This window comes from Pempheris klunzingeri, chromosome 10, assembly GCF_042242105.1.
Source record: "Pempheris klunzingeri isolate RE-2024b chromosome 10, fPemKlu1.hap1, whole genome shotgun sequence".
Lineage (NCBI taxonomy): Eukaryota > Metazoa > Chordata > Actinopteri > Acropomatiformes > Pempheridae > Pempheris > Pempheris klunzingeri.
The window spans coordinates 9,264,636-9,286,427 of NC_092021.1; the positions used below are offsets into that span (position 1 = coordinate 9,264,636).

The 21,792-nt window shown below is 40.0% G+C and overlaps 2 protein-coding genes across 2 annotated transcripts in view; one reads left to right on the forward strand and one right to left on the reverse strand.

Moving 5' to 3' along the window:
* Positions 1-21,792, forward strand: part of slc39a10 (solute carrier family 39 member 10) — a 216,687-nt gene that overhangs the window by 75,763 nt on the left and 119,132 nt on the right. The window lies entirely within an intron of this gene.
* The window catches only part of dnah7 (dynein, axonemal, heavy chain 7), a 72,539-nt gene that overhangs the window by 44,831 nt on the left and 5,916 nt on the right, over positions 1-21,792 (reverse strand). Inside the window, exons 12-31 of the mRNA XM_070838340.1 lie at positions 21,519-21,646; positions 20,868-20,946; positions 20,336-20,560; positions 20,009-20,155; positions 19,296-19,475; positions 17,876-18,016; positions 17,374-17,741; positions 15,757-15,943; positions 9,692-9,885; positions 7,997-8,195; positions 7,630-7,770; positions 6,453-6,665; positions 6,230-6,339; positions 5,226-5,394; positions 4,509-4,611; positions 3,766-3,893; positions 3,254-3,466; positions 2,206-2,304; positions 1,614-1,862; positions 371-520 (exon numbers count right to left, since the gene is read on the reverse strand). Coding sequence (XP_070694441.1) covers positions 371-520; positions 1,614-1,862; positions 2,206-2,304; positions 3,254-3,466; positions 3,766-3,893; positions 4,509-4,611; positions 5,226-5,394; positions 6,230-6,339; positions 6,453-6,665; positions 7,630-7,770; positions 7,997-8,195; positions 9,692-9,885; positions 15,757-15,943; positions 17,374-17,741; positions 17,876-18,016; positions 19,296-19,475; positions 20,009-20,155; positions 20,336-20,560; positions 20,868-20,946; positions 21,519-21,646 — 3,423 coding nt within the window. The remainder of the gene's footprint in view (positions 1-370; positions 521-1,613; positions 1,863-2,205; positions 2,305-3,253; positions 3,467-3,765; positions 3,894-4,508; positions 4,612-5,225; positions 5,395-6,229; positions 6,340-6,452; positions 6,666-7,629; positions 7,771-7,996; positions 8,196-9,691; positions 9,886-15,756; positions 15,944-17,373; positions 17,742-17,875; positions 18,017-19,295; positions 19,476-20,008; positions 20,156-20,335; positions 20,561-20,867; positions 20,947-21,518; positions 21,647-21,792) is intronic.

The window sequence follows — 21,792 nt, forward strand, 5'->3', positions numbered from 1 at the left end:
GGGGATTACACAATCTTACCAGTATCTCATCAACAGGATCTGGGTATAAAATGATGGTTTCACTCAAAGTCGACATTGTAAGCTGTTATTTGTGAATGTACACAGTATTTAGCATGTGGAAAGTGGTGAGAGCCAATGGAAGCCCACACAGCTCACACAGTGTAAAATGAATATGTACATTTAACCACATAAATTATGCAGTTATACTGGATTTGATGTGTTCTGTATCTACAAGAAGAACAGGTGGTGTGTGAACATTTTCATCTGTATGATGGTCTGAAGGAGCATGTCACTGAATCAACATGCTAATATGCTGCCTCAATTGGTTAGACATTACTGTGTTTGTGTGTTTGCTTGTTTGACATCTTACCTGGGAGGCAGCAAAGGCTCTGTAGCTGACGGCGAGGATGCCATCAGACCACTCGTGAGAGACTGGGTCAAACTGCCCATACAGCTGGCCCATAGTGATGGACTTGGGATTGATAACTGTGATCTGTACCCGGTTCTCTTCCATCAAACCCTGGTGTATCACCCACGTACATACAAACACACAAGAGACAAACAGAGCGTGCATAGAGATGTCATAAATTCAAGAAAAAAATAATGCACAGACAAATACAAATTAGATACAGTTTATAGATACAGGTTATGGTTTTTGTAAAAGCAGCAAAAATGAGTCATTTGACCAACTTGTCTCCGCCAAGACTCATAAATTGCTTGAAGATTACTGTTTGCATGAAAAGACTTCTGCTAAGGAAGGGAAGCAAAAACTGCAACAAACAGCTTTTCAGACAAGGTGTCACTTTGAGTTAAAAACAATGAGAAAAGCGAGCTCCTGCAAAAACAAAAAAGGAGAGATAGGGAAGGGAGAGGCGGGGTTAGACATGATCAGTGGATGTGCAGCAACAAGGATGACGATGATAAATGTGGCATTCCCAGGCATTCCATCAGCAGTCCTTCATCTGTCTCCTTGGTGGGATGCCTCTGAGCCCTCTCAGCCATGTAAATACAACAAGCCAGTTCTGCTCTTCCCTGTGAGATCGATAACGACTAAACAAAGACTACAGCTCTGACAAATTGGATGGATGTGTTTACTTGGGACTAACATGTAGCTCAGATAAGCCTTGGATATTCTGTAACACATATTTTTACATGAAGGTTTGTATGATTTTTTACTGATTGAGCAAGTTCACGTCACAAGGACTCACCCCATCAAAATTTGTAATAACATAGAATTAGAAAATGCATGATTAGCCAACTGAAAATATGGCTTTTTTCACAATATTTCAGTTCCTGGCAGGAGGATAATAAATAAGTTGCACCTCAAGGACAACTACAGGATTGCAACCCACAACACAATAAACAGTTATTGATGAAGACTGAGCGTCATTGTAGTAATCGAGAAATATAGTAGCCTACATACAACTTACGGCTTACTGTGCCACTTTTCTCCATTTCTGTTGCCGTTGTCTTAAATCACACTTCTTTTCTAATTTCTGCCAATCGTCACAGTTAGCATATCCAGCTTTTACTTCTTAATTGTTATTGTCAACAGATGAAGAGCACAGCATCCACCCTCCTCCTATCAGTATGACTTAAACAGGAAGCCCTACCTTTTCACAGACGTCATGAAGAGCAGCTGCCAGCACACGATAGGCGCTGGTCTTGCCTCCAAAGGGTTCACCGACCAGCATGAAACCGTGCCTCACTATCATCATTTCAAATATCTGCAGGATTTTCTCAGCAAAGAAATCAGTGACTTGCAGGTTCATGCGCTGGCAGTTCTCCTCGATGGCCTCCAGTAGAATGCGGTAGTCTCGTTTTGGAAGCTTGACCCCCGGGAAGAGGTCAGAGGTGATACCCTGAGATGGAAAGGCAAAGCAGTTGGGGACCAGAGAGAGAGAAATCTTGGTATTGAATTAGGGAAGATGTGTAATTAATGCCAAAATGTTTTTAAGCATAACACGCTTACAAGCTTGCTCATGTGCACGCACGTTAACCTTGAGATGTGCGGGGTGAGGACACACACATACTTGGAAACCAACTCTTCACTCACACACACACCCCAGCGAACTGTTCTGACTCAAACAGACTTAAATTGTCCTTGTGTATCATGGTTCCAAATGAACAGACTCGAATTAAAATGGGCTGACATCACTTGACGCGTATCGCTCAGGAGACAGGAGGAGCTCCACTCTGTCATACCTCAAACAGTTTCAGATCATGAGCCAGGAACTTGGGCAAATTGACATCAATAATGGATCTCAGCAACAGGGTGTCTTCATTCTCCTCTGGAAAACTGAGCTGCAGTGCAACAAGAAGAAGAGAGGAAAGGGAGGAGAGAAACCATGAGTAAAAAAAGGCAGACAATGAGGGGAATGGCCATAAGATAAGACGCAGTTGAATCTTGGAGCTTTATGAGGAGTAGTGAAATGACACCTCTGTTTTCAAAAACCAAGTTTACAAAAAGCAAACAGACTTTGTGTCTCTGCTAAATCTATATAGAACCTGTTGAAAGAGGGATATGTATGCACCAGGTCACCAAAGTGGGGGCATATCCCCTGTGTGTAGATGTCAGCTGATAACTCTTCTCTTTCAAAGCCAAACTGACTGACTCTTTTCTTCCTCTCTTACACATCACTGCTCTCTGCAAAACACTTTGTTATGCTGTGTTTGGGAAATAGGGAGTTTTGGCCAATTTAAGATACCTCACTGTGTCTGAAAGATTACTACTGCGTAGAGTGGCAGAAAGAAAATTTTAATTGTGTACTCAATCCAAATGGTAACACACGACTATAAATATGTAACCCAACCCTGTTTGAAATAAACTTGCTTCCTCTGTATTAAAAAAATAAACCAAATCTGTTTGGAAGATGAGGCAAAACATTACTCTCAGCTGTGTGCATGTTTTCCTTTTAATTTGCTCAGCACTACTTTCTTCAGCACAGGCTGAGCAAGAGTTGAGATGTTGTTGTACCCCAATTAGACGCTCTTTTCACCATTTGTCTTTTAGTTCACTGATCAAAGATTGTTCAACTTCTTCAAAATGTTTTCCTGAAAAGAAGTCACCATTAAAATCCCTCAAAACGGTAACAATAACACTACGAGGCGTTGAAAAAAAACATGAAAAACAAGCTGCTGATGCTGATAGTGGCAGTGTGGTTATGTGTAATTGACACTGAAACTATTTTGTAGACAAATAGTCAGATAAATGAAAAAAAAAAATCCATCTTATCAAAATGAATCTTGATACCTTGAGGTTTCCAGCAGCAGTCAGCACAGACTTGACAGCCCGCATCCCATAGTCATAGTGATGCTGTGAGGACAGCTGTTCAGAACAGAGTCTGTAAGTGGCCACAATTTTCACCGACAGGGGCCGCGCAGTCACAAAGCCACACGAGTAGAGCACAATCTCTGCGATCATTGCGTAGTCTGGTACCATCATAGCCACAGTCCTGAACAGAGCCTAGTGTAAAGAGATGATTTTGTTGAATGGAAACAAGTTTTTTTAATTTCAAAACATTTTGAACTGAAGTAGTTTTTAAGTTCTGCATTTCTCTGATGTTTTGTAGCAGGTTTTACATTAGCAATATTTGGAGACAGGCATAAAAAACGCCTATAATTTTAGTAACTAATAGTCAAGAAACACAAAATACTGATTTTCCATTGTAATTGAAACTCCTCAATTATGTATGTGAATAATCTTCAAAGTTTGCGTTTCAAAAATCACAGTTTGACAGAACGGCTGAGAAACCGACACTGAACCTTGAGGTTGTCTGGTAGCTCAGAGCGCCCAGCGTAGCCAGGATTCATAGTAATGAACACAGCACAGGAGGGGTCCAGTTTTAGCTCTGTTCCCTCAAACATCAGCATCTCAGCATGGGCAGAAATTCCTGGACACACAAGACACATTTGAAGACAATGATGAAGACATCTGAAGAGAAGAGTAGTGTCAGTGTGCTCCAGTCTTTATTCCCACTGCAGTTTTAGGGTGCTGCCTCTTTGAGATTTTGTAATAAGCTCATCATAGCACCATGTTCACCATAGCTCTATACCAAACACATATCCAAACACCTGTGGCCATAGGCTTCGAGGCTATAAAACCTAGAGCTTAGGTCAGACAAGTCATGTCATCTCGATTTTATGTAACCCAAAGTCACAAATCTGCATTTCCAGGTCTGAAAACAACCATGAAGAATAGTTTTAGCTGCAGTTGAGTAACAGAGACCTACTAAAAATCTGTATACCCTTTTGGCTCTTGCATCTTATGACACAAGTCACTCAACGCCTGTAGCACACTTAGAGTAGGACACACCGCTGTGCTGCACTGAACAAAGCCGTGCTTGAAGTTCTACTGGCCAGCCTACACAAAGTGCCTTAGGAATGTGTTGCAGCTCTTTGTAGTCAAAGCCTGCTTTTTTTTTTTTTAAACTGGTGAGCATACGCCAAATTTGTTTCTGGTGTTCTGACAGCTTATGCACAGATCAAAGGAGAGAGAAAGCACCAACCTCTCTGTATGGTGAGAATCTGTTGAGCCACCACAGACAGCACCTCCAAGTCAATGCGATTAAACTCATCAAAGCAGGCCCAAGCTCCGCAGGACAAAAGGCCCTAGACACACACGCACACACACAAATACATCAACACACACGCAATGAAAAAGGCCCCCTGGCTGAGCCAATAGTGCTGCGCTATTTTAGAGAGGACACATCTTAATATTCTACAGTTCTTACACCTGGAAAATGTGACAGGAGAAATGTACACGTGTAATTGACTGCATATAGTTTTATTGGCATAATGGTAGACAAACACAACTGCACCACCGTACTGCATTATATTTGTAAGGGCAAGCTGTAGAGGTGTGTAGACACTGACATTTAAATGTTTGTATGCCATTTTGTGACAAAAGGAAATGAGAATGGGAGGGAAATTTAACCTTTGTCACCTTCTAAAATCTGACTCTTTGAAGTGCTGATAGTTATACTAGTGGTATATTGCACGGTGGAAGTATCTGCTCTGGCACACTTCCATCTGACGGAATTGGGCAACAGCACCTGGGAATATGTACTTCTGATTACATTTGTACGTGTTTGGTTTCACTAGCGTGTAGGTAAGAGTTTTCACTGATGTGTGCTTTCACAACTGTGTGTGAGAGTAAAAGTTTGGATAGCTAGTAGTAAGACAATCCTGATAATTTTAACTTATGGTAAGAGAATTGTACTCACTTTGAAGAACTTGCCGAGTGCAATGTAGTCCAGTCCATCAGAGCAGTTGAAGACCACACACTGCTTGGCCACAGCTTTGGCCAAGTCTTTGGTTGTCTCTGTTTTTCCTGTGCCAGCCGGGCCTTCGGGGGCCCCTCCCAAATGGAGGTGAAGAGCACCAAACAAAGTGCTGATGAAGGACGAACAGGCAGAAGGAACTCATTGTAATATTCTTATGGCCTGTCAGTGATGAATGCAATGTTGTGTTTCCTCGCTGTAAAAATACATATAGCTTTAAAGATGGAAAATGTCAGAACATTTACTAAGATGTTGGTGTGACAGTCTCACTGCAAGGAAGCTCTGTTGTGAAAGGTGACAGCTTTTGAGTGCTAGACCTTCAGACACACTGAAGACTCATTTTGCTATGTGCTGTAATGTGGGCATTTTTTACTCTGCAATACTGGGACTTGGCAGTAATGTCTGAATAAAGTGAAGCCATGATTATTGTACAATAAATAACTTGACACAACCCTGGAGCAACATTTTTGAAGCCTTCATTGAATATGTGTCGATAACAACTTTCTTCAAGGTGCAGCATTTTGTGACCAGTAATCAATAAACTGCCATTGACAGAAAGCAGATAAAGATACCTTCACCACATGGAGACAGTAGACAGTAGCTGGGGAGCATTGTGTACAGCACACACAGGTTGGATTAACAATTATTTCCAGGTACACAGGAAGGAAGAATTCTCTGTAGCTCAACAACAACAAACTGTTGCTTTAAGATGAGACTCATTAAACGATGGACAAGAAGAGAAATTTAGTTTCTAAACCAGGACAAGAATGCAGGAAGACTTCTTGTAGACAGAATGACAAGGTGGGTGATTGATTAATAGTGTAGCGATACACAGTAGGTTGTTATCTCCAACTTGGGGTTTGTAGATTCAATAGACAGAGAAGACATTTAGCTGCTAGATAAAGACAGACAGTGAACTGTTGGGGATGCTTGTGTGGCAGCTTTACCGGTAGCAGCGGTCAGTGAGGGGGGTAATGACCAGACGTGGAGTGTTGCCCAGGTATTCATATCCATAAGGCAAACCAGCATTGATCATCTTGGTCTGGAGCTGGTTCTCCTGTATAGGGTGTGATGCAGAGTTCAGAAGACAATCTCTGAGTACGTATTATGTGTCAAAATGATGACCAACTCAAACACTTGTGTCCAGCCAACCCTGCCCCTTTTACGTACCACCCAGTAATATCGCAGTTGACTAAGCCACTCAAAGTCATTTTCGTCACTTATTCCCTTTTGCACCAGTGTAGCAAGCACATCCCTGGCATGGACGTCCAACACAACAAGGGCTCCAAGGGTCACCCGGTTCTGCTTGGATAGCTTGCCGCGTACGAGTGCCACAATGTCGTCAATCTGTCTATTGTTCTGCTCCAGGTAGGCATCTAAGGCCTGGGGGGGGGGGAATAAATGTATCAAAAAGAAGAAGGATGCTATCATCAAAACATCACACATTTCTTTGTTTCATAGGTGCTATTGCTGGCTGCACATGATCTTCACCTTATCAGGTCAAATGTGCAAAAGAAAATATAACCTGTGATACAAAAGGGTTTTCCAGTCCAGTTCCATAAAAGAGCATTATACCACAACTGATTATGACAGAAAATCTCTGCTGGCTACATCAACCAAATAAAAAGTGTCAGCATATGAGATATAGGTGCTTCTTCATTTGATGTGACAGATGTAATACAGTTTGTGATTCTCATTCAGAGCAGCTGTTCTCATATCCACCACAGGCTCTGTGTATAAAACAAAACTGCTTTGAATTAGATAATAGCATGGAGATAGCACCACCAGGTAAGTCATTACTGTAAGTAACACGCTTATTGAACAGTAATCTGTTTCTCATACAGCTTATCCAAGCGTGATCAGACTGTTTTTTGTTTGGGCAAACAAAAAACAGCATGTTTCTCATGCTCTGTCTGACATGACATACTTCACAGTGAATGCTTACAACATTGACACAGACATCAAGGAACTTCAGACCATCCTGCAGATGATGTGTTTCAGCAAAACATGCTGGCTTTTTAACAGAATAAAGTGTCTAAGTATGACAATTTGAATGGCTTCAACCAAAATTTTTAAAAGTGTGTGCAGTGATTCTGTTATTTTTTTCTATGCAGAGTCTTTGAGCTTTTTTGAAGAAATACCTTCAAAACAAGAGTTAAGTGTTGTTAACAAACATTCTAGGTTTTAAAAAGAAAAGTCAGGGATCTAATTTTAGAAAAACAGATACTGGAAGTCAGCTTCTGTACGCAAGAGCCCAAGCAGCAATATACATTTCAGCCCCACAATATATAAACTGTAATTCAGAACACATAATGCATGCAAACAAATAAAACAAACAGTTGATCACCCTTTGTCCTGATTTAATGGCCTCATGAATATCTTTCGTCCAGTAGACCTGTGAGACGCAGAGCACAGTCTGGCCTGGCCAAGCACGCACCCAGTCGATCCTCAACTCATTGGGGTACGCCTTGATTGCCTCCCCAATGACCTACAATGGGCCAAAAGAAGAACAAAGGCTTTAACGTCATGGTAACCTCGAAGCCTTGAATGTGCAAGCGTGATTTTGGTGTTAAACTGGGTATGGATTTATTTGTGTGTGTGCAGGACCAATTAAAAATTTGGACAGAGTCAATGAATAAAAAAGTGTCCAAACTTTTGACTGGCACGGTTTGTAAATGAAGCTTGAACTAATGCTATAACAATCCACACAACACCTTATGCAGGGAGGCAATCATGCCATTCTCAAGCTCCAGAAGCCACTTCTCCACCTGGCCTCTGGCTTTGGAGGTGGAAATGATATCCAGCAGCTGCACAACTTCACCCTCACTGCTCTTAATGTGGGTGATGTCCAGCACATCAGTGAACACCACACTAGCGATGCCTTCAAAGCACTTCTTCAGATGGGGCTGCACCCTGAGGAGAGTAAGCCAAGAAATTTCGCTTAGGTAGTTTCTAATGTCTGATCTGACGTCCAAAGGAAATCTTACACCGGCACTTCACACTCTACAGTGACAACATGAGGACATTATACTCACATGAACAATGACACTCACAGTTGTTATGAAGACCTATTTCCATTGAAGCCAATGCAGGTAATCTCAAGGGCTGCATAACTGCCCAGGCTTTACTCACACATTTACACACTGTGTACTGGGTTGCAGCACATTGTCAATATGTCTGTCATTGTTACAAATGTCTACGCTCTTAAGTACTTACACCACCTATGTGTAGAATCTAAAAATTGGTGATTTAGTGATTACAATAAATACCAGAAACATGTTTAAGAATAGGTAGAGAGATATTTTAGATATCATTCTTTCCTTCTTCTGTGTTCTTTCCATGGTCCTTGGTTTACATAAGTTGGTTTACTGTGATCCTTTTTCTCACACGGTCTTTTGCTTTCCTCTTTTTTTATAGTGCTTCATATCTCTGCATTTCTGTTGCTGTGCTTTGTAGGCAAACCACAGTCACATCAAATCACTGTGCACAAAAACATTCAGGGAAAATGGGAAATAGGAACAAGTGTTCCAGTGTATGAGGATTAAAACATTGGCATTTGGTTAAGAAATTGGTTACCAGGCTTTTTCTGTATTTTTGAAATAAAAGAAAGCCCTTTTGTCAGTGTGGCATAGCTTGAGCAGTGACTCAAATTCTTACAACTCAAAGTAGCACTTTACACTGTCCTCCCCGGGCTACCAACACCCCCACTACCGCAGAGATTCCTTCTCTACAGAAGAGCTCGTGATTGTGTGCATCTGTGCTGATGTGATGACAATTCCCAGAAGTCAAAAAGAGAATGAAGGGATAGCAAAGTGAGAATGAAGAGAGAAACAGAAATGGAAGTAAGAGAGTAAGAGGGTAGAACGTCTTTTGTCTGGAAACACATTCAATATTAACCAAATGCTCTGGGAGAAATGAGACAAGGGTTGGTTATCAGTAAGTACTTGGCCTCTGGTGAAACCACTGCAGAGGTTTAGTAGGCGTTGTAGTTAGCTGAATATTTTCTCTGACTCTATCATCAGTTTCTCAAAGGCCATGATTCTATTAAATTGTTTTCTATTTTCTTTCAAGAGTTGCTCCTTTCACATTCTTCCCGCCGTGACTCTTCTTTGATTGGAAATCCTGTGTGGTCCCCATTTTCTTGTTGTACACAAGTTGGTTTAGGTTTAATAGTTTACTTACTATTATCTATGCACTCATAACTGCAAATATTATTCAATCAGTAATTTCAAACTCCCTCCAAGGGGGCTACTAATGGACAGTCAGGGCTTTCACTAGGGACCAGTCAGGGTAGTAGTCAAACTATATGCAACCACTGATTCTGTTAATTGTAATCAGGCATAATGGTTGGTATAACAAAAATATCATTATGATTGTGTATACAAAATGATGCAGACTTGGCTGATTACCTTGTTGGGTCTTTGGTCTCAGAGAGGATTTCCAGCAGCTCCTCATTGGACAGGAAGAAGAACCGAGGGAAATAGAGACGCTTCTTCTCCAGGTAGTTATTAAGACCTTTAAGGATCATCTCCAAAAGCTCATTGGACTTTTTTAGCCTCTCTAGCATCTTGTCAATGGCTATCACTGCCAACACGTGCTTGTCCTAACACAGACAGGAGAGAAGAAAACATTCAGTATTTATTTTCAGTATGTAGCAGTGGTAGGTTCACTCACCAACTATTCTTTCATTATTACCAAGTCCTGACAACACCTAGTTAGGATAAACATGTATTTAAAACACATAAATGGACATGTTTTATCCTGTTGGACGAGCTCAAGTCCACATAAGTTCCCAGTAGTCTGATATGACAGTAAAAAACTAACTATTGCAGAGTTTTACATAATCGCTACTGAAATATCTGCTCCCTTGGCCTCTTTGGACTGTAAAACCTTTTGTAACAGAGCACTCAAGGCCACTGTATCTGCAAAAAAGCAGTAATTTTATCACATTCCCTCCCTAGGTGGTACATCCCAACTTTTATACCACGGCTACTTCTTCTCTGACAAGTGGCATGTGTCAAAGGAAAAGTCCCTCTACAAAGCAGCCTATATGAGTTGCTGTTCAGATCACACCCTAACCTTTATTCCTAGGCATAAGGGAAATTTTTAGCACTAGCAATATACTGTACATCTTAGTCCATCAAGGAAACATATGACAGGAAGATGGTTAGTTGTATTTTCCCAGCAGTGCATTGTTGTCACTGCTGCCTTGAAGGTAACATTAAAACACTGCAATATCTTCCTTTAGCAACACCCGCTCTGTGTTCCACAGTGAGGCCCACTTGTCACACAGAATCCTGGAAAAAATCTATGATGGGACAGTAATAGAGATTTCACCTGAGGCCTGTCTAGCAACTACAGTATGAAATATTTCATCTCTGATATCACCCCATCTGTACACTAATTCAATATCCTCTGGAAGTGTCAGCCCCGGGAACTGCCTAAATAAAAAGTCTATCTAATCTTCACGTTGGACAGTGAATGCCTGAACCTGCTCATATGAAAACTATGGCATTTCTGAAATGAAACGCACAGCCTGATATCATCCTCTGGATTGACTGAAAAAAAATGCAGGAGGGAGCAAAATGCAGTGCCAAGGTGAAAAACTTGGAGTGACATAAGAACATGCCGTCTCTGCTTTTTACTGCAAACAACTCTTAGTAAAAATACAAGTTGGAGTTGTCAAAAACAGAAAACTATCTTTGTTTTATTGCTCTACATTTTTTATCAACATTAATTTCTAATTTACAAGCCATTTTACCCTGCGAGAAATAACACCACCCTTCTGAAAGATGGAGCACTTATCAACATGGTTTCTGGCTTTGGAAATCATATATGATAGTAATTATAGGAATAATACTAATATGGAAATAATATAAACTGTATGGGAAACAGCTAATACAGTTGAATAACTAACCTACAAAAAGGATGACGTACTTTCATTTTGGTTTGATGTGATCACATCTTTTAGCAACATGTGAAATGAAGACCGCCTAAATGACATATTACTGCAAAATATGTATAGCTGTAAATCAACAATACCAGAAATTACAAATAGAATTTTGCCATATAATACAATTATGTTAGAGTGATTTTTGAAAAAAGGAAGAAAATGTACACAGCAGATATCCATTGTTGTCCACATTGTTGAGCAATGTGTGTAATGCAAATCATTTTACAGTAAAAGACACACTTCGTTGCATTGCTTTCGGCTTGGCACAGCGTCTGCCTTGTATCAAGTAAGGGTCAATGTCCATTAAAAGGAGGCGCAACCCCTAAAAGATACTTTTAATCTCCTCAAGTTCAAACGCACAATCACAAAGAGCATCTAGAATGGGATAATAATGATTTCTGATCTTTGGTGAAGTTGATCAATCAATACATTTTTATTTATATAGTGCCAATTCATAACAAACATTATCTCAAGACAATTTTCATAAGGAGCAGGTCAACACCAAACTCTTCTATTACTCTCCTTAATTGCTTTTCAATCAATGATTCAAGAATTCAAAATGTAGGATTCAAGAATCCCCACATGAACAAGCAATGGGCAACAATGGCAAGGAAACAGTGGCTGTTGGCTCATGTCAAAGGGACTTTTTCCCCCCTGTGATCATCATATGATACAAGTAACAAGAAACAAATTACCATTTAGATCATGTTTATGAGGCAATGCTGAGGAAAAAAAGACTTTAAAGTGACATTCATTTTAAAGGTTAAATCAAATAATCAAGCTTTGTTTCAATGGGCCAAACAATTTAACTGGCTATGGGTGCCTGATTGATGAACTATGATTTTGGCTTTTCATAGATTTCATCAGACTGCTCCCTTCTTTAAGAGAACAATGTAATAAGAGGGCTATTTTTATATTCAGTCTGTCAGCAGGAAGCTATTCATGAGCACAGTGAAGGGATAACAATGTTCTAATGCATGTATTATGTGTGATAATGTGGTTTTTATGCACCCAGCAGTTGGCTTCAATGGGGACAGGAGCTGTCCACAGTTGATATAACAGGTCTGCAATCTGTGCAGCAAAACACTATGACAAAAAGAAAGTATTTTTCTTTGTTCTAATCTGACACAGAACACACATCCAGGACCAAAAGTGCCTTATATGTTCGAGGCACATTCTGCATAGTATGTAATTTTTCATTGACTATTATTGTGTTATTATTCAGTGAATCCACGAGTCGATTAGTAAACAATGTATCAGTCATCTTCCCCATGAGCTCAAATGGCCAATTGTTTCTCTCTTTCTCAGCTCATTAGAGGGGGCGAGTGTATGGTTCGCTGAAAAGCTGAAAGAAAGCAGGCTCATAGAAATAAGGCTTTTAAATTAATTTGGCCCTGTTTTTATCTGCAAGTGTGCATGCAGTGGTAGATAAATGACACATTAAAGCAGGCAGCAAATACAAAAGAAAAGTCAAGGAAAATGAAGGTAAGATGCGGAAGCGCTGGACGATCAGTGGGTCTTGAGCAGCTCCCAGTGGTCGCTCTGATGACAACAGCCTGGACAAAGACCCTGATGTAATCTGAGGGTAGGAGAGCTGCACTGTAGCCAACCTCTTTGCACACACTGTTCTGTATTGTATGGAGTCGAGATGATTCCAATTTCATGCACTGCTGACCAATGCTACAGACAAGATGAAGGGATGTTGTCTTTGTCAGATTTTGATGCAGTATGAGCCTATGCGGAGGGGTGTTTTTCCCATAACCTACATGGTATGGTGAATTACAATCATTAGCTTTAAACATAACAGGAAATTGTCATAGTGTAAATCATACTTTTGCTCTCCATAATTATTCATCTTAATCTGTGCTGAATATTCCCTGTCATTGGTTGAAAATATTTCAAAATGTAGAGAAAAAAGATGCAAAAAGTATCATCAATATAAAATCATTTTGACATATAAGTGGGGCTGAGAACTAATAGATGCCTATTATTATCAATTAGAATCATACCGTGTGATATCTAACTAGTTTGTTTATTTCTATGAAGAGTACCTTCTACTGTTGTCAGTGGTGACTCCATACATTCAAATTAGACGTGTCCACATGGGTAGTCATTCAGTGTATGGACTACAATAATGACTAACAGAGACATCCATGTTTAAACTTGAGTAAAAAGTAGTCACTTTTTCTTGTTTCTAAACCTAATTTACATTTTCATATTTATTATTTATTGTCTTTTTTGGTTTTATGATACAAACTTTACATTGACAAAGCTACTTTTTAATTGAGTGCTATCCCAGTTGCTTAGACATCCCAAAATACATGGACATGACAATAAAGTTGTACAGCCACATGTTCTGACTGGTTCCTTTCTCACTTAAATTATTCTGAGAGACTGATGGACTGACAGTGATGGACTCAACTCAAGCCAGGCATAGAAAAAAAACTACAAAATAAAAGTCTGTTTATCATCTTATCTGATTTCCAAAGTGCCAGACTTGATAAAGAGGGCCAATGATAAAGAGACGCATAGCTAGTAGTAACATGTCGCCAGAAAAAACATTGTTTTATTACTACTACCGTAGGAACAGGATTTAATTATGATAACATATAATTGATCGCACATGTAAGGGAGGTGGGGTGGGTGTCTCCTTGAATTACGTTTTTTTTTTCTATCAATCACATTTAATCACCTGGTTGCACACAGCCCTGCTCACCACGCTTCTTTGCCCAATGCACTTTACCAAGGCGTTTTTGAAGCTGCCACGCCTATGGAGACGAGTCTCCTCTGATAAAGACATAACTAAGTAGAGAAAGTGAGGGTGGGTGTTCTGACATTCATGTACTATTAATATTGAACTTACAATGATACACACAACAAGGATTAGATCCCTTGTACACTGCTTTTACCTGGATGTCTGATCAGTGCTGTGAAGCAGTAAGCAGGGGTGAGCAGTAAAGATGGTGTCAGTCTATTCATTTGGACAAAAATGTTTGACAATCTTCAGTGTCCTGAAACTACATATCAGCTTTATTAGGGAGAAAATGCCCAAATCAAATAGCTTATTTACTTTCTGATTAAATTCACACAGTGGGTAACATTGAAAAATCCTGTCTGACTGTCTAAGCCCATTAAGGTGGCTGAGCAGCTGTGAGGACACCCACCAATGTAAGAAAACACAAATACTGAATGGTAAAATCACACACATTAGGAAAATGTCTGGAGACAAATCCAATTTTTCCAATGCATCATAGAGATGTGCATTAATATTAACTAAACTACATGTACTGTAAACGTTAGTGTGCTTGTCTACCAGACATTTAACAAAAGAGTCCATAATTGACAGGCGACCTCAGTGTCAGTATTTTCGATTGCCCCTGTTTAGATTATCTGCAGATTTAAATGTATCCAACACTGGCAAGATTTATGAGAGCGCATTCCCAGTATACATTACAGTACTTACTGAGCTTGCTTCATTGAATTTAACAAAAGCTTGATAAAATTAAGAAATGGCGCCCTATTTTCTTGCAACTGGCTGAGCGTAAAAAATGCAAAGTGTAAAAAGCACTGTACCAACATTTGTGTCAACATGCTCCATAACACTGTGCACACAGCTCACAGTAGACTAGACAGTATGCATGCACATCTGTGTGTGTAGGCTCACTGTCCCTTGGTGACCTCATTTTCTTTGTGGCTCAGTGTAGCCCAGCCCCTTCCAGACAAAATCCATAATTTCTATTTGATGGTGCAGTCAGGCTAGGCTTTCTGGAGGACACTGCCTGAAATTGATGTGTCTCATTTCAGGTCTACTGAGGACGCCAATTACCCTTTGGAAACTCTTTGAGGATGCTGGTGCAACACTCCCTTTCTATCCTGGTTCTGTTGTTTCCGTCCAGCTGTCTATCCTTTTCTTACTGATTTTCTCCTTTCTTTCCCTGTGTGTAAATACTCCTTTCTCTTTCTACTGTATACTTCTGTGCATCTTGCTTTTGTCTGTATTTCATTCTCATTCTCTTCTGTCACTCCACTAGTGTGCATGGTTGTGCATTAAAAAGTGAACTTTCTGATGAGACGATTGGTTAACTATTGGTTCTTTTTTTCATTGCTTAAATGTGTAATGTAGTTACAGAGGATCATTATCACTCCAGGTGAATAAAAATAATTAAATATAGCAACCATTCTGTAGGAAATGACTCTGTATAAGCAATGATCAATGGCTGACAAGATCTCATTGGCATTTGGGGCTTTGGTGTAAAAGAATGTCACTGTGTGCTCCTCTAACTATCCATTGGACAGTTACTGTTAAAACAATGTACTTAGATTTAGACCTTATAGTGTGTGCTTATTTAACAAGGGTATTTCTTTTCTTCATTGGTGACAAGCTCTAATGGTATGGACATGTAGAGAAAGTTGAAATAGGTATAGGGAGAGATCTTTGTATCAAAGATGACCTCCTAATCATTACTACATCCTGCTGCAATTATAAATTCAAACATAACAAAATCAAACCAAACAACATACCAGGGAAACTTGCTTCATGGTGTCTCTCCAGGTTTTGTCAACGGTTGTGAAACGACGCCCCTCTTCAGGCATCTGAGTCATGATGTCTGGGGAGCTGAATATGGGCTCCAGGTAGAGCCAAGTGGACTGCACCTTTAGCCATTCATCCAGGATCTCTTGGAGGAGCAGCAATTTGCCTTCCCACTCCCTTCATGACAAAATGAGTACATGTTAGACAACAAAGTTAGGGATGGGGGCTCATTAGATTCAGTTGATGTGTATTAGTGATAACAGGGTTTCTGGTTCCAAAACAATCTCAGGTACAGGCTCACAAATAAGCTGAAGACAGGCAGCTACCATAACTTATACCACTTAAATAGGTTTTACAAAATTCATCACTTTTTGGAGTTTTTGTTTGGAAGTAAAGAAGCCCAGAATGAATCAATCACTGCCTGGGGCTAAAAAGAGGTTCTGGAAACTTAAATGTGTATTTATCTTATCTTGACTTTAATGTCAGAAATCCTCTGATATGAAGTAAGTACACTTTTCATATTAAAAAGTAGCTGGGATTTGTTCTGGGACAGAGTAATCTTTCTTTATCTTCTCTGCGGTATGATCCTCTCCCACCCACGAAGCTAGATAATGGCATTATGAAGTCCTGATGTAATATTACAAAAAAGTTCATCAAAAACTTAAGTAGCTGCTTTAGCATCCTGTGGCACAATGCGGCACAGTGCATTTTCAAAGGCTGCAGGGGACCCTGTGTCAAACTGTGCATGGCAGCAACATAATATTACAATAATGTCACAAATTACAGAAGGGGGAATTGTATTATTTGCTGAACACAGAGGCAGATAAAAACAGAACAGTAATAAATGAATAATACTGTGTGCTCAACTGAAACCGTTGTTTTCCAAGTTTCACAAAAATTACTTAAACTTCAATTCTGACAGAGAAATAATTCAGGTCTTTAGCTCCAGATATCAGGTCTGTATTGATTCACTATTCCACAAGTTTCAGTGCTCCAGCTTATGCTGTGGCATTGTCCAGCAGCCACGTCTTTCCGGACAGAAGTGATTAACTCACTATCAGCATATTTATACATAAATCTCTCTGTTTTGTTGTCTGTTTGCTGGAGGACATGGCTGCACAGCTATTGTCAAAAATTATCAATTTTGGTTGCCAAATAAAAAAAATTATGGAATAAGCTAATATTAGGGCTGAGGGTGGTGGGGTGTGCTACATAATTTCTATGTAGCCCAGTAGCAAGCAATGCACAGGCTGGTAATGGATTGTAGCTCAGCAATGAGCAAACAATATTTTTCTCATATGATATTTCAGTCTGTGTGTCCTGTCCAAAGGCAAGAATATTCAGAGGACACAAAAATCAGCAGTGTTTCACCAAACACAGCAATGTCATCCAGCGCAAACAGGAGATGACAGAACTGCCAAAGTGAAAAGATCATGCTAGGGCATGATTAGCCAGTTGTGCTAGTTTATCACCAAAGTAAAAGCCCGATGGTAATAAACAACAAAACTAAAACCATCCATGTCAAACCTGAACATAACATTAGTTTAGGAAAAGGTACAGTAAAAGTACATTTGCAAAATCATTCCAAAGCAAATCTTATCTCTTACCGTATCTCCACTTCAAAAGGCTTAATAAAGGGTGAGCCCCTCATGGTTTGGGTCTTCACAATGTGATCATCCAACAGCATTTGCACTTCATCCACAGATGACAGGATGGAGGTGCCCGTCTCTCGGTAGGCCAGGAGGCTGAACTCCATGTCGCTCCACTCACCGGCCATTTTCTCCATGGCCTTCTCCAGGGAGTACTCCTTGCTGGCTGCCTCACTGATGCCCTCAAAGCTGCTCAGATGCTGTTCCAGGTGCATGGATAGGAACTGAGCCACACATGCCTGTTCGTCAGCTGGCTGCAGGGAGACACCAGCCATCTCCGCCATGGCATTCCAGTGGCGGTCGCGAAGGCCTGGGTTGCACAATACCTGAAGGGAGGTGGAGTAATACAAAAGAAGACTTAGATGATGATGTGGAAAGACATTTCAATTTTAACTTTGTTTTATTAAGTATGATGAAATGACAAAATAATTGTCAGTGAATCTTTCTTTTAAAGTCTCACCTGCACCATCGGAATGTGCTCCTTGAAGTCCTCCACCTTAGTCTTCACAGCAGTGGCTACGTTCAGGGCTTTTGGTACATCACTGAAGCCTTTCTCCAGCTTGTACAGAGTGCGCCAATAGTTACCAACATCCCCTTCTACCTACAAGGGTGGGGTGGGATTTTGCATTACAAAGACACAAGAAAAAATAGAATAACTATGAATTAATAATTGTCAAATGAATTGATATAGTAAAACAGTGCATTTTATCAAAAACAGTTTGTGTATCGTGGGTTTATAATTGTTATACTGTATATACAAATAATCTTCTCATCTACTCAATCATTTCAGTCATTTAATAGAAACTGTTGTCGAAAGTGATGCTTAAACATTGATCACAAAGAATTTACAGGTGTGAACTAGAGTATAGTCCTATCCTAAAATGAAAATGAAGTGAGACAGAAAGGAGTTGTAAAGTTGTTGTTTAAGTGGTTTGAGGTGATTGGAAATGTTTCCATTGATGGTGACTCAGATGCCTGGGATGGTTGCTGGTGTATTGTGTCGTTGCTATGGCGTGTGGTTGCTAAGGAGGTACCAGGTAGTTGCTACGGTGTTTTACATGGACAGTATGGTGTTGCTATGGTGTGGTTGCAATGGTATTTCAGGGTGGTTGCTAGGGAGCACTGAGAGGTTGCTAGGTAGAAATATGTGATTGTAGCAGTCAAAGATACTACTATGAGTAGAAGCAGCAGTGCTGTCAGTGTCAGTAGTCACAGAGGTAACACCCATAGTTACAGCAGTAGTAATTACAGTTGGGTATAAAGTTGACAGTGGAAGTGCTTTGTCCTTAAAATGCAGTTAAAACTGACAGTAAAGGACATTAAGCATAAATCTGAGGTTTGTATGGAGTATTGCTCTATGGAGCCCTCTCCTCCTCTGTGTGATTGTGCTATGGGGACTTACAGTATATACAGTCTAGGGGAGAATGAAGGGTGACAGAAAGAGGACTATAGAGAGTAGTGATGTTACTATACTAAAGTAGCCATGCTAATTGGTAAATAATCATGTAAAAAGTAGGTGCAATCAATAACATTAATTATGTCTGCTTTTCATTTAGATTTACTGTATGTGTTCCAGGACCACAGCTATATAAATGATAGCCGACAGGCTTCATTAAATTATTAAATATTGTCTTTTTATATCTCCCTGTGTCTCTTTTATACATTGTCTTGATGCTTGCTGTCATATAAAGCTCTTTGAATTACCTTGTTGAAAGATGCCACACAAAAAAATTTTTTTTTTATGACTTGACTCGTATGATGAAATTTTTAGCAGCACTGAAGCTGTAATGAAGTTAAAAGCTGCTCCTGCTCATTATATAGTGCTTGGTGATTTGATAATTAAGCTATCACATAACGATAGAATTTCAAAGTACTTGTACCTTGTCTGGATTCACACCCGAGAGCGGCCCGTGGAGCCACTGCTCATACTGATTTAGGAAATCAGTGGCTGTCTCATAGAGGCGCAGGAAGGGTGTGAGCTTGTCCTGGATCTTCTTTCGCTGTGGGTACTGGGAAACAGACCAGCCGTAGGCCTCCTCCTCTTGATTGAAATCATTTATCTGTTGCAGAAAGGTTGAAAGGGATGTAGGGATAGAAGACAAAGAAATCAAGAAAGACAAAGAAAAGATAGATAGATAGATAAGTAGGTGAGTATCAATGTATGGATGAGCCTCTTACAACTTCTGTGACAGTTATTTTTGCAGCCAATGCTTCCCTCTAGAGGTTATTTATTTGAAAGCACCTTAACTCAACTCCAGATACAATGCAATAATCTGCTGCACAATGAATGTATATCTTTCAATCAGAAGCTGTCTATCCACGACCACCAACTCATACAGCCTCTGCTAGTAAATGTTATTTCTGAGGTAAAATTTATAGCTATGCTTAGCATTCAATCTTTCACGCCTGTAGATGTTGCCCTTGTACTGACAAGCAAAGACACTGATATGTTGTATGATGGTTTGGTATAGGTATGGTTTAATATAACTAAACTTCAGCATAATTTGCTTTAATATTGGCCTACTGTCACTGATTAAAATTTGACCTCCTTTTCCCTGCTCCTACATTTTTAAGCATTGAAATCCTAATGTACCGTTTCCATGGCCAACTCCAGTTTAGCATTGAGTGCCTGGGATTTCTTCAAGTACTTGCTGAGATCCGTCAGCTCTCCAAATGTGGTGAACTCCTCCACCTGCACGCTGTAGCTCTCCAGTTCCTCCACAAAGCGTTCACGGCACAACTGCAATGCACATAAACAAATGCGCTCTTTGTTTTCTAGCAATCAGTTTTTTTTTTTCCATTTTCCATTCACATCAACTACTTAGTGCAAAAGGTCTGGCACAAAAACATCTGGTGAACAGATACATACTATAATTCTATAGATCAATAGATTGATAGATAGATTGGTAGAAAGACAGACCTTAAGGCCACTCTGATATTGCTCTGTCTTTTCAGCGATGACCCGTCTGTGTTCTTTAAAGATGGATGGTATACGCTTAAGCCACTGGATGGTCCGTGTGTTGAGCTCCATGTCCAGTGGTGAGAGGGTGACAAAGTCCATCAGGAAACACAGTTGTGTGTTGGAGTCTGTCAGTCTTTGCTCCAATAGAGGCATCTCTGTAATCTCCACGTTAGTTATGTAGTTCTGGTTGGGAGTACAGGGCAACAATGTAAAATGGTGTAGTACTTCATTTACATGGCCAGTTTCTTTTCTAAACCAGATAATGGGTGTGAAATGAGTCCCAGTCCTGTAGCTTAGACGCTCATTTGGCCCATGCACCTTTAACCAAAAACCACCAAGCACCACAGGAACAACTGCGTATTCAACTGACTGGACATTCAGTGTGTGATGCCATTCCTAACTGCAATGTGGACTGGGGTGTGAGGGACAATTACATACTATAGCATGCCGCACAAGGCTGATCTGTGTGACAAGAATTTGGAGTAATTACCTTAAGCTCCATCAGTTTCTGTGTGTCAGGTGGCGTGCTCAGTGCCTTCTCTGCAATCTTCTCAAATTCATTACAGAGGCTGTGAGAGAAAGAGCATTAATTCAGTGACATATACGAAGGGTTTCACATACTTGCAATCTAATTATGGCACAGCTCGGAGCGCAGGAGCATAATTAGGAGAGTGGCCATTACAGCAGCACTGTCAACACTGAGTCTAAAACCAAAAAGGCTACCTATGTCATGGCTCCAGAGTGGCCAGCTAAGGTCTGAACTCTGAAGCTACCCTAAGTGCTTTTTAGCAGCATATGTCAAATAGAAATTACCGTTATTACTGCCCTTTTTAACCCTTTAACCTCCTCACCAAGAAAAAAGCAATGAAAAAATGTATTCTTTATATATTTTATTTCCTTGGGGCACTAATTACAAAAATCTATGTTTTTTTTATGAACAGACCCCACATTTTTTGAAATATTGGCGTCTACCAAACGGTTGAGATGTCCTAAGTAAAACATGTTTTCAATAAGATATAGTGAGTCCAAATGTGCTCTACCATATGGTTGAGCAGAAGGTTAATGATGACTTGCTTCAGCTGGATTTTGAAATTTTTGCATGAATGTTGAGAGAAAAAGTGGAACCGGTCAGTCAACTGACCTCTTGTTGATTTCCTGATGGTCGTGTAGCATCCGTGTAACCAGTTTCTTCTGTAGTTCTTGTGCACGTTTGACAAGAGAGTGGATCAGATTATGGGACTGAACCTCAAACATGCCAAGACGTACCACCTAAAACCAAAAGTGTTGGTTAGTAACACAATTAACATCATTGCAGAAATTACTTTTGAATAAACACAGTCATGCAGACTATGTTACTGTAGTGGTCTATGCACAAGAACAGTTTTCATTGAAATTAGAGAGTAAAGAAAAATTAG